At 38.5% G+C, this 12,714-nt stretch overlaps 1 protein-coding gene across 3 annotated transcripts in view; it reads left to right on the top strand.

Annotated features, from left to right (window-relative positions):
* IPO8 (importin 8) overlaps positions 1 to 12,714 on the top strand; it is a 48,873-nt gene that overhangs the window by 1,223 nt on the left and 34,936 nt on the right. For 2 of the 3 annotated variants that reach the window (XM_054203022.1, XM_054203006.1), the window contains exons 2-4: positions 7,394 to 7,475; positions 10,130 to 10,286; positions 12,487 to 12,645. In XM_054203022.1, coding sequence (XP_054058997.1) covers positions 7,394 to 7,475; positions 10,130 to 10,286; positions 12,487 to 12,645 — 398 coding nt within the window. Of the gene's footprint in view, positions 1 to 7,393; positions 7,476 to 10,129; positions 10,287 to 11,185; positions 11,272 to 12,486; positions 12,646 to 12,714 lie in introns of those variants that run through there. The other variant, XM_054203014.1, reaches the window with a different exon arrangement.

The raw sequence follows: 12,714 nt of genomic DNA, 5'->3' as shown, positions 1-12,714 counted from the left end.
GTTGGCAAGTTCCTTTAGTAAATCGGTGGATTAAGTGCTGGACATTGAGAATGCTCTTGTGGATAGTTAGATAAAAATGCAAAACTTTTTTTCTTCATTTGGCGTAGTAACTTTAAAAATTCATCAGTACCTATTTTTATCCCTGCTATTAAGGACTGAGAGGGAAAGTATAAATATTTGTCAGCAGCCTGTTGCACGGGAATCAAAACTACAATAATAAATTGCTGCGTGTTTGGCAGGCTCAGAACAAAGAGGCAGCTGTCTGGGTTCCTGGGTCCTGCTCCTAACACTGTCATTTTAACATCACCAATAAGTACTGCAAGGCTCAGGAGAAGTTTTAAAAGTGTTTTAAGACTGACACCGGTGACATGTTTTAAGTTCAAGTGATGGATAATGCAATTTGCGTGAAAGACCTGGGTTTTAGTTTCAAGATTGCAAGTGTATTTATTGAGCACAGGTTGAGATACATATTTTTATTTAAAATAGGTGACACATTTTCTCTTTTCTGACTATTATAAAGAGTGAATCTTGAAATTAAGACATACCTATTATTGTGTAGGCTTCCTGTTACTAAATGAAGCATGATGTATCTGATATAATGTACTGATGCAGCGTTGGTAGTTTGACATGATTCTTTGGATGAGTGAAACAAAAGTGCTCCTGAGGAATGTTGCTGAACGTGGGCCTTTGACATCTTGAAGCCTTTCAATGCTTTTGAAGCGAGACTTCAAAGCGACTTGTCAGACGCAGTGTATCTAATGATAGTGTTGACATGTAACTGTGCTCCTGCCAGTACTGGAATCCAGATGCTGTTCTAGCTTTTATCTTGCCCTAGCAAGGGAACCGATCCACCAACCAAACAGAAAACCCTCCAACAATAAGTACTTGAAGTGGAAATACAACATTTGGCCAAACAGAATAGGGGTCACCATTATTCTATGTGCTAGTTAAACTGGTGCTGCTCCTGAGACACGCTAGTGGGTATTGAGGTAAAACTTCTCTTGTGTTATCCCCATCAGCAGTGTACGTTGGTTTTCAAGTTTGAATCCAGGTAGTGACAGGAGCTTCCCAGAGAGTATAAATCCTACTAGTCCCCCAATACAGCACCTCTCTGTAGGCACTGCATTGCTTTTACCAATACAGATAGTCCTTTAGAACAGTATCATAATAGTCCTGACTCCATAGCTTGCTTACAGTGTGGAGCGTGGGGAATGGAGTTAAAATGAATGAAAGCTTGCCTACCTGTAAGAAGTCCCAGCATGTTTGAAAATGCCTCTTTTTCTTCAGTATGTTCCTGCGCTTGTGTAAAGATAGAGCTAAATCAATGAAGTTGCTGTCTGCCTTCTGGATTATCATCTAACTGCATTCAGAAATGGAATCAAGATTCCTTTCATTTTCCCCCCTTATTATATCTATTGGAAGGCTCTTTGTGAGTTTTCTTCCTCCTGCAGCTAGAAATAAGTGTTGGTTTTCAGCCTAAATTAATTTATGCTCTAATTATATCCATTTGTGCCGATCTTACTTCTTAGCTAGAATAGGTTTTTTGGTACCTGCTCTGGCATATTTGTCCACGGCTGATCCCTACCAGCCTGTTTTCCTAGCCTCAACAGGCTGTATTTCCTCTGCCATATCATAAAACTGAATTTATGAAATCTAATAATAGGAGAGCACAGCTCTTCTGCATACTCATTTCCATTTGGATTAATCTTTCTTGTGTAATTTGGTCATTTGTATTTGCAGCATTCAAGAAAGTCTCATGCTCAATGCCCCTAATACCTCATTTGATACATCCTAAAATTACAATTATCTTCATGTCCAATGTGTACATATTTCTTATCACTTAATATACCGAGGTCCTTTTATCCTATGGTTCCTCACTAAGAAACCTGAAGCTTTTAGGAGAAATTCCTATTATCTTTGGGTGTATGACCATGTACTTTGTCTTATTACCCCATTCCATTTTTGTTGGTGCAGTTCTAAAGATCATTCAGTTCTTAGTAGAATTTTTTTGATCTTTCTGCTTGGATGATGCGTGCTGCTTCTGAGTCATCAACAAACTTCACTTCTGTCAGTGACCTGAACACAAATGTAAGTGCGGGATTTGTCTGAAATGTGATTCTTGAAACTAGAGCAGTAATTTCCTGCCAGGTCAGTAACCTCTATCATGTAACTGTTTAATTTCCCTGTTAGCCTGTTGATTTTCTAAGCGTACACATCTTTCCATCTCCCTCTTTTTCTTTTCTTATGTCGTGTCCCCTCCCACCCTTTTTTTCTTCAGCTCTGTCACATCATAATCGGTGTGCATCTTATGATCATGTTTATCGATCACACTTTACTACTTAGAACAGTCAGTTATATCAAGAAAGATACTCAATTTCTGTGCACTTTTCTTTGATGTCTGTTCTAGGCTGTTCCCTCTTGTTAGAGCTGTCTCATGGACTTCAGGGATTTTTGCTGGTTTTAATTTCCTTTTTTTTTTTTTAAATGGCTAAATACTGCTTTCATGTGCCAGTTCTTGGGGTGCTGTGGAATGTACTGTCTGATTGTGTGAACGTACAAGGTCATCTCTGATTCCAATTCAGATAGGATTACCACACAATTTTTGTGCATTAATCTTCATTGGCTCAACCTGCTGTAATATGTCTCTTTGGCCTGTAACAGAGAGGAAAATAAGAACACAATTGCAGAAATATAGATGTTTGTTTAAATATCGAGAAGGAGTTGCAGAATTTGACTTTGATGGGAACTGAGCAGCAGTGCTGGAAGAAGAGTAAGAAGTGTGAGAAGACTGCCCAAAAGCAGAAGAGTCCAGAATAAAGTTGGGCTTCCATATCTTTGTTGAGCTGGCTGCCACAGTGGACAGGGATCCTAAGGTGACTCTGAAAGTGACAATGAAGACCTCTTGTTACCTAGAGGAAGGAATCTCAGGTATTTGTATTGAAGAGCAATTTGATGAGGAAGTTGCGTGATTAGAAGTTCCATGGAAAGCGGAGTTTGCTTGAGACTGAGTGAATTTGACAGCAGAACCCATAAAGGAAAGAAGCTCAGGTAGGTTCTTACACATGCTTATTTTCCCTGTGTATGAAAACACTGTGTGTTTTCCCCTCCCCAGACAATACCTTTGCGTGTAGACGGGGAAAGAAGAAAGTGTCTTTTGAAGTTCTAGTTTGTTTTAACAGCTGTCTGTGACTGACAGTGTAAAAAACAAGAGAGAAAATAGTATTAAGAACTGCGAAAATATTCCCGAGTGTGACAAATACTGACGGAATTTTTAAGTAACACATTTTCAGTGCACAGCAAACAGAAAATAAAGCTCAGTAAACCAGATCATTAAGCATTCATATCAGATGTACGTAAGCCTTAAAATAACCTTTGTAAACAGGTAATTTCATATGTATTCAAGGTACAAATTTCTTCTGTGTATTATCTTTGCAAATAAAGATGTAGTGCCTTGATTTTTCAGCAATTTTTACATGCCATGCTTGGATTCAGAGGTACAGAGAAAGAAATGTGTATCGCTGGTGGAGAAGGGATGGCCGTGGCTTCACTTTCAGAACCTGAGGGAAGGCTCTGGTTTTCTCTATCCATTGTCCTAGATCGTCCCATTGTTGTTCTGCAGGGATAAAAACAGCTTCTAGTGCTGTTCTGCATTCAGCCACTGTGGTTGTCATCAGAGCAATGGGAAGCTTAGTGACAGATGTGACTATGGAGCAGTTGCTTGCTCTGGGCTTTAAATGCAACAGGAAACAAGACACAAGAATAATGCTTACTGAAATGAGTTTAGTAATATATAATGCATCATAACCTGGGAGCCAAATCTGAGTGTTAGACATGAAAAGTATTTGCTTCGGTAGGATCCATTTGGGGAAATTTTTATATATTTTTCCAGCTTATCTCTCTTTGTATTGTAGTCCTTTGCATGTGACGATGTTCATCTTGCTGTTTTTCAGTGGCCCATCTTAGGCTTTCTCGGGTATCATCTGTTCTATGCCCAACCAAATGGAAAAGGAAACAGGCAAAAAAATTGATTTGTTCTCTGATGTTTTTGAAGAGTGGAACTGTGATGCTGAGGCGGGGAAGAATGTGTGTTAGGCCAAAGGTGTGAAAGGACCAGGTGCAGGAAGTTGTGCACAGTGCACAGATCTCCTGAGACAGTGGGCACAGATGGAACAAGATCTGTGGGGACATAGGCATCTCCTTGGTCATTGCTGTAAATTTACCCAATTGTATCCTACCAGTGCTGTATGCCTCTCCCAGTTTAGCTGCTAGCCTTGCACATGCTGTATCCCATCCTCTTGATCACAATGGAAATTAAATGAGATTTTTTTTTTAGCATAAATGTCCTGATCTGTGATTCATGCAAGAGCAGTCAGTATGTGTTTTACACAGCTTTAAAATAATCTTTGTAAGTACTCAGTGAAAGTTTATTTTTCAAAAACTTTTACTTTCTCCTTCAAAATAAACATATGCCCCCATTGATCGACGCCTTCATAGAAAGTTTTACCAAATCACAACAGTGTGAATTCAAGGCACTGTAATTATTCACAAACTGCACAAAGCGGCGTGCTGTGTTATGGGAGTTGCGCTGAAGGTCTTTTTTCAGCCATCTGGTGCCTCCCTGCGGCTCCTGGGCACGGCTCTTCAAAATCGGCAGCTAGCTTTCCATTCCTTCCATTGGACTGATGGTATTCCTGCTCTCCCTTTGTAAAAGTTCAGGTGTGGCTGTAACAATACAAATGAATTCATCCAGCTCCGAGGTCTCTTCCTTGTCTCTTTCCATTTACACAGTGGACACCTGATGATTGCTCTGCACTTTACTCACTAGTGTCCAGGTGCCTGTTGTATGGTTTCCCGAGCAAGGCAGGGAAAGGATACATCCTCAGATCACAGTTAGCATGACAGCTAAACCAACGAGAATGTGCTGCTATAGAAAGAATGTTGCTGCATGCAGCTTTTTAGAAAGTCCTCTGTTCCAAAAATTGCAAGCGGTGTGTGGTTTTCCTGATGGGGTTTGTTGCTGCACAAGTGAGCAGGATGGTATTTGAGCTTCACAACTACAATAGAATCGGGTGTCTTGTTTCTAAAATGGGCACACAATCTCTTTTGATCTCTGCAGCATTTATGTTTCTGATAAATGAGTAGAAAACAAAGCTTTATAAAAATGTGAATTATGCTAATGACAGTAGTACGGAGTAGAAGGATTTAGTGGGAGCTTGATACTGTGTCCCCGTGATCTCTTGAGGGGTGTCGGTGTGTAAAGTCTAAAGAAACCCTCATAGCAGTGTGCTGGTAGGGATGGGGCCCCCTCTGAGACACTGTGCGTACCTTCTGCGTAACATGTCATTTGTCACTCCAGGCGCTTGCTGAGAGGATTTGCTGCGCAGGCCAAATAACCATATTTGTGTACATCCTGGCAAAACTTCAGGGATGGCAGTTGTATGCCAGCACAAGTGGTACTAATAAAGCTCCCTGGAGTAGTGGTGACTTTAATGTAGATTCAGTAAAAGTTATTTGGTCAAAGAAAGGGAAAGAATTTATGCTGTTATCGGTGTATCCACCCTAAATGTGATACTGTTGGATAACTACAAGAAAACAACAAAACAACCCCCAAAACAGTTGCATTCTTAATCAGTGTGTTTATAGTAGTAAAAACTGTGTGTAGATTGGGTCTGAGAACAGCATATTGGCACTACTTAGAAGAAAAAAGATGATTAAGGGTTCACACACATTTTTGGTTTTCTGTGCTGCTGGGATTTCTTGTGCTTTCCTTATCTCCCTGGAAGTTGGGTGTTGAGTGCTGGAGGCTACTGCAGCCCCTGTCAGAACCCACCAACGTTGTACGGATTCTGTCCGGTAGTGACTGAAGGACAAACTTTGGACTCCAGGATACTCGATTAAAGGGTGATCTTTGGAATCCAGTACACCTCAACCAGCTGACATTGAAAGCTGGTATTTCAACGTGTCGATAGATAAATGGAGTTCCTGTGCTGTCTGTTACAGCTTTTACTTTATTTAGAGCATTTCTTATGGATAATTAAAGTTTTTTAGAGAAGGGAATTGCAGGAAAATATGCTTTTGATTTGCCGTTACTGCTTTTATCTGAGATCTCAGATTACTCTATAAACATCAAATGAGTCTCTGAGCACAACGTAGGTTAGAATTACAAAATCATTATAATGAGTAAAACGAGGGCCAGAAAGTTAAGTGATTTGGTAAAATTATTGAATGATAGTGTTGTGTTGCAGCTGTTACACTTAGGCATCATGAAAGCGATGTAATTTTACCTCGTTACGGAAATGTTAGATCAAGGAACTGGGTACATGAAGAGTAAAACCTACCTCTTATTTCACAGCTTTTGAATGCAGCAAAGTTTATGGAAGATGCAGTATACTTGTACTTAAAGCACAGCTCTGGAAACAACCACAGAACTCCCAGGCATAGTCTAGTTGGAAAGAAATACTGTAAAAGGTGAAATAAAGAAAGCTTCTGCCATCTAGCCCTAAGAAACATCTCTCTTTGAATGTAAAGCACATGGATGAAAGATCTGACCTACTAGTAACTACTGATGTTGCCAAGGCTTAGTAGTAACTGCACCATGCTAAGTCCGCGATTCTTCATGTTGGAGGACCCCAGTTGAATGACAGCAGTATAATGCTATCAGATTTTCACATCTTTTAAATCTGGCATGCTCTGCTCAGAAGTTCAGTGAGCATTGTTTTCTCTTTGAAATTCTTCAGCTCCATGACTGATGTAATGTTTGAAAAGTTCCCAGGAAGACTGCGGGTTTTGAAATGTTATCTGCCTATGCTTGATTTTAATTAAAAATGGTTATTCTGCTGTGTTTCCCCAGTTGTTTTTTTTCTGTTAAGACGCGCTATACATCTAGTTTGTTAAAAGATAGCTGTGTAATATATGGCAAAGGCAGATGCTGTTTACACTTGAAAATAATTTTAAATGTTTTTTTTTAATCTCTTCAAAATCCAGTATTGCTATTGTACCAGAATCTATTTTGTAAATAAATAGTAGGTATTGATGAAGCATGTCAATATCCATTTGACTTATGAGGTTAAGTTAAATAATTCAAAGACAGATCTGCAGTGTTTCTCATTATGCAGTCTCACAATTTTTTAAATATACGTTATCACTAATCTCTAATAGAGAGCATTGTCACAATGCTTATTCCACCCATGTGCAATCATATGCTCGGCTTTTACAAGTGATTATTTGGATTGGTGCAGATGTGGATAAATTCAAGTGCTAAAAACTTTCATACTTCATGAGGAGAGTCAAAGAACACTGCAAAATCCTTATTTTGTATTTCTTATTCAGCTTTTGGTAATACGGTCTTTTTTAAACATAGTGTTTTTCTAACTGTGTTTTATATGTGTTTCAGTCCTATAAGATCATCAATTTTGCTCCAACTCTACTCCAAATCATAGTATCAGATGAAGTTGAATTTCCAGTGCGTCAAGCAGGTGAGATAAATTCCTCGTTTCATTTTCTTTCAGTAGAAATTCAGTCTCTCTGTTATTTCAAGAGAGTATTGAGCTGTTGCAATGTAAGTAAGTTCATGTTTGTTCTGAGTGTGGAAAAGGGTCTATCTTTGCTGTTTCTTTCCTACAAGAGGATCAGATAAAATTGTGCATATAGGGTAGACTCCTTCTTTGGCTTCTCTGTGTTTGTAGTGATCCCTACTGGATTGCTGTGATACTGATACGAAAAGAAAATGATTTCTGCTTAAAACTGGGTACCCAGGGAGCCTTAGGTATTCTTTCATTTTCCTGGTGGTCATGAAGTAGTGATGCCAAGACAAGTGGAAATTTAAAAAAAAAGTTAAAATTGAGTCTCATTTGAATACATGTTTCTCTATTTGCATCCCTTTTCCTGGAAAAAATGAAAGTTTTGGAAAAATGAAAAAAACCCGCAGTTCCCTTCGTCAAGAGTAGCCACATATGCTTAGTCAATATCTATGATGTCCACCCACAAAAGTAGATATGAAGGAAGGTCACATCACTGATAAGTTATAAATTTATAATCTCAGCATGTCTAAAAAGATTGCCCAACTGTTTGTAAGTTCAGGAATGGTGATGTAGTTGACTTCACGGTATACATTTGTGTAAGATCAGGTTCTAAATATTCATAATTTATTTTAACTACTCCTATACAATATTTTTGACAGATACAGAAAATATTCAGCTTTTTCAAGAAATTGATGAATACTTGTCCTGGTTTCAGCTGAGATAGAGTTAATTTTCTTTCTAGCAGCTGCTGTGTTTTAGATATAGTATGGGAAGAATGTCAATAACGCATACTGTTTTAGTTGTTGCTAAGTAATGTTTACATTGGTCAAGGACTTTTTCAGCTTCCTGTAGAAGCTGAGAGGGACCATAGACAGGACAAGCTGGCCAAAGGAGTATTCCAGACCACAGATGTCATGCTCAGTATATAAAAAAGGGTTGGCTGGGGGGCAGGAATCCATGATCGCTGCTCGGGATGGGCTGGGCAACCAATCATTGGGTGGTAAGAGCAACTTGTGTTGTATCACTTTAATTTGTATATTCTTTTACCATTATTATTATTATTATTGTTGTTGTTGTTATTATTTTCCTCTTCTGTAACTGTTCTGTTAAACTGTCTTTATCTCAACACATGAGGTTTTTTCCCTTTTCCCTCCTTTTCTCCCTCTTCTCCCTACCCTACCCGGGGGGGAGGCGGGGAGTAAGCGAGCGGCTGCGTGGTCCTAGTTGTTGGCTGGAGTTAAACCATGACAATATTGTTTCGTTCACAGCTCTGTTTTTATCCTATGGAACAGCGTTTCCCATAGAAGCACTGTTGGGTTTTTTGTACAGATCCTATTAATCCCCTGAGTGCATGCTGACATATGCTGTTTGTCATGCTGGCGTTTATTTTTTCAAAGATAATCCAACTTTGAATGGCATTGTTAAACCATTCTGTAGTAAAGTTTGATGCTTAATCTAGACTACATCAGGCTAATTTTATAATTTAATCTCTCATTTCAGTATTGTTCAGGGGGAAAAAAAAAGCCCAAGTATGTAGAACATGATTTTTAAAGTTTTTGGTTTTTTATTTTTTACGAAGTACTTGTATAAAATAGAAAAGCACATATAAATTACATATGTAAGTCAACAGATTCCCCTGGGAAATTTCTATAACAACAAATCTATGGACAAAGAAAATTAAAGTCTTGGGCTGGTCTTTCTGGACCTGTTTCTTGTTTGAATATTCTGGCACGTCATAAACAAAGAACTGTTTTTCCTCCTGCTCCTGTGAAATCTTTTACATACAACTTGTTTTCATACTTTGTAATTTGTCTTCACCAAGAAAAATGATTGTACCCAAGGATATATTATTTATACTTTAAACTCCTAGCTAGTAATCAGCCCAAATAGTACAGGGATAAGAGTTTATTAAGAATGTCTTATACCATATTTCCTATGTTTCCTAAAAATGCCTACAGGCATTTTAGTACCGAGGCATAAATGCTGCTTTACTTTCAGTTGAAGATTAACTTTATTTTTTGTGTTTTTTCATGTGAGACAGAAGGGAACAACTCTAAGGGATTATGGGAAATCCTAATAGTGAGATAAAGCTTAGGGAATGCACAACAAACATTTCTGTCTGAATAGAAGGTAGGCCATGTGCCAGTTTCATACTGGGCATTTCCCCAAGCAGAGTGTCCCATCTGCATGCACAGTGATTTGTTTACACAAGCCTTCCAAAACTTCACTTACTGAGCTTGAGTAGTTGTTTTAGGGATGAGTAAAAATGCGGATAAATAGATTTTTGTGTGCTTGTTTGTAATGATGGAATATTATGTCCATAGGGAAGACTACTGTAATAAAGAATGTACTCCAATAGAAGCTGTCTGAAATGCTATCCTGTTCTGTTTAGGACCAGCCACTTGAGCTGGATCTTGTGTGGAATCATAAAAAAATTTGTTTTCTGACTTAGCTCTGCTTAGTGCCTATAATTGTCAAGAACTCATGCAGTGGTTTTCAGTCGTCTTTTCAACTCTTTGTTCTACTTTCAGCTGTACTATGTGTTGAGCACAGAGTAACGTGGAGATGTGTTAGAATTAAATTATTATTTCCCCAATGTTTGTATTTAGCTGCCATTTACCTGAAGAACATGGTGGGATGGTACTGGGCGGACCGTGAACCACGTCCTGGAGAAGTAGTATTTCCATTCAACATTCATGAAAATGATCGTCAGCAGATTCGTGATAACATTGTAGAAGGAATAATTCGTTCTCCTGACTTATTGAGGTACCTTATATTGTGTAGAGATATTTCTGTAGCTCAAGTTTTCAGACTGGTAGTCAGGATGTAGTTAATGTGAGAATCTCAGTTTCTTGGGAGATGAAGCAAGTACTTCTTTTGAAAATGTAACATTTGAAAATTTGCATTTGAAAATGTAAATTTTACCACATTTATTTGCACTTGTTTTTCAGAAATGTATTAACCTGGCTAAGAGCTCTGTAATGTGATTTGTCCTTTTACAGTGTAGTTTAAAGTGTCTTCTAACACTTGCTGTAGTGACAGCCTGCCTGTTTGGCTGATTCAGAGCAGATAGTGTAGAGGGCTATCTGTAGTACGGAATTACCCATTCAGAGAAATACTGCTGGAGATCTTTTTTTTTTTTTCTAGTAGCCCTTTTCTCAATTACTTTTGCAATTTTTTATATGTAATCCTAGTATTTAAATGTGTGCTAGCTTTCTTGGTTTTAAGATGTTGAAAGAATGAAAAAAATGCTGTTTTCTTCTTTTGCTGGAAGAATAGTTAAGATTCACAGACATACTACAGTCTATGATTGTTCACCACTCTAAAGTGAAGCTGATAGGATGGGATTAGGCTGTAGTGTATAGATGTTCATCTTCGCAAAACAGAAGAAAATCTTCCTATTGTCTCCTCCTCCTCTCCACCAGCTAGGTGCCCAGAGGTGTCTTTTTTTGTCAGTAGTCATATCTGGAGGAGGAGTGCTTGTCTATGGATTGAAATTAGGATTAGAGAAAACACTTTAAAAAAATAATGAAACACTGGAACGCATTAGGCTGCTATAGCATTGCTGTCACTAGAGGTCTTTACAAATAGATTAGACAAATACCTGCTGGGACTGCTTAGATCCTGCACTGAGACAGGAAAATGAACTAAAACATCGTTTCCAGTTCAGCTTTTCTAGCATGCTCTGACACAGATGTCTAGAATCCCCACTGAAAGAAGTAGTTGCTCCTTGCCAAGGTTGTGCTACAAGGTAAGGAAGCTCGTGTTGTTTCTGTGATAATGTAATAAAGGCATGTAGTTTCCCCTTCCATTATGTCATAAATGCCAAGGCTAAGTTTATACAAAAGAACACAAAATAATGGAAATTTGAGGAGATTGGTTTTTTTTTCTTCCCCCCAAGATCTACATCTAAAAGGATTGTTGAAAACCCCGGGAAAATCATCTGGAATAAAATAGAGGGTTTCTAAATAATGGCCAAACTTGTACATTTCTCAGAGGCTAAAAAAGTCAAAGAAACTTTACTGGAACTAGTCTGATGCTGTAATACTGATATTTTTCACTGTTTACTTGTGAGAATAAGGGGGGAGGTGGAACCAAATCAGCAATGAGCACAAACTCCAAAGGCTTGAGGGACAAGGTAAGTTTGTACAAAGCTAAAAGGATTGGTAGGTGAAGGGCCCCTTACTGAACTGCTTTGTAATAGTGGCTGCTTGTGTGAAAGACTCCAAGAGGATACCCAAGGGAAACTAAATATAGAAGAACCAATATTTTCTGTGGACTTTTTTTTTTTAATTCCTTAGCAGAGCCAAGAGTATTTATTTACAGCTTCCAGTTCAGTGCTGCTCAGCTTTTTTAGTCACACCTTACTTTAGTCAATTGACAAACCTGTGTTGCCTCACCATTGTGAGTGGCATCTAAAAGCATGCGGAGGGAGAGGAATAGTAAGATGTTTTTACCTAATTGGCTCTACCATGTGCTTCAGAGGTTGAGAAGTGGTGTTCTAGAAGATCCTGTAATTTCATGAGGAAACTCTGGCTTGGATCATAACACAAGCCAATATTTTTTAATAAAAATGTACAAATGTGTGTTTTTGTGGTTGCTTTCAGCCTCATAAGCATGTAGAAGTATAAACATTCATTTTCAAAGTACAAAGCTAGCTGGTTTCATTGAGCAATTAATTGTTTTCAAGTATTGCCTGATGGGTGTAGAGAGGGAAAAGGAAGGGACAAAAGTAGCTAAAGTGTTCTGAAATTAGTTTCTTCCTTAAAGTTAAATCCCCTGGGATTTTTTTTCTTGCTTTTCCTCTGCGGCTCCTCAGAACTCTTTCAGTGCTGTTAAAATATGTATGATAGTTAGGTAATATGTATATTGTGGCCAGTAAACCAAGATTTGGGATCTATCCTTTTAAACACCATACCATGATCTTATTTATTTATAATGTATTTCTTTTTCCCTCCTGCCATAGAGCCCAGCTGGCAAGGTGCCTCCATGCTATCATTACATATGACTTTCCTGGCCATTGGACAGCTGTAGTAGACAAGATAGGCTACTACTTGCAGTCTCAGAACAGTGGGAGTTGGCTTGGGAGCCTCCTGTGCCTGTATGAGCTGGTGAAGAATTACGAGTAAGTTGGTGTCCATCAGTAGATGAAGAATCAGTACTTTTAGTCCCAGCTGATTACTGAGAACGTCAT

The sequence above is a fragment of the Rissa tridactyla genome, chromosome 1, assembly GCF_028500815.1.
Source record: "Rissa tridactyla isolate bRisTri1 chromosome 1, bRisTri1.patW.cur.20221130, whole genome shotgun sequence".
NCBI lineage: Eukaryota > Metazoa > Chordata > Aves > Charadriiformes > Laridae > Rissa > Rissa tridactyla.
The sequence above is the reverse complement of the archived record's forward strand: the minus strand, read 5'-3'. Positions and strand labels throughout refer to the sequence as shown.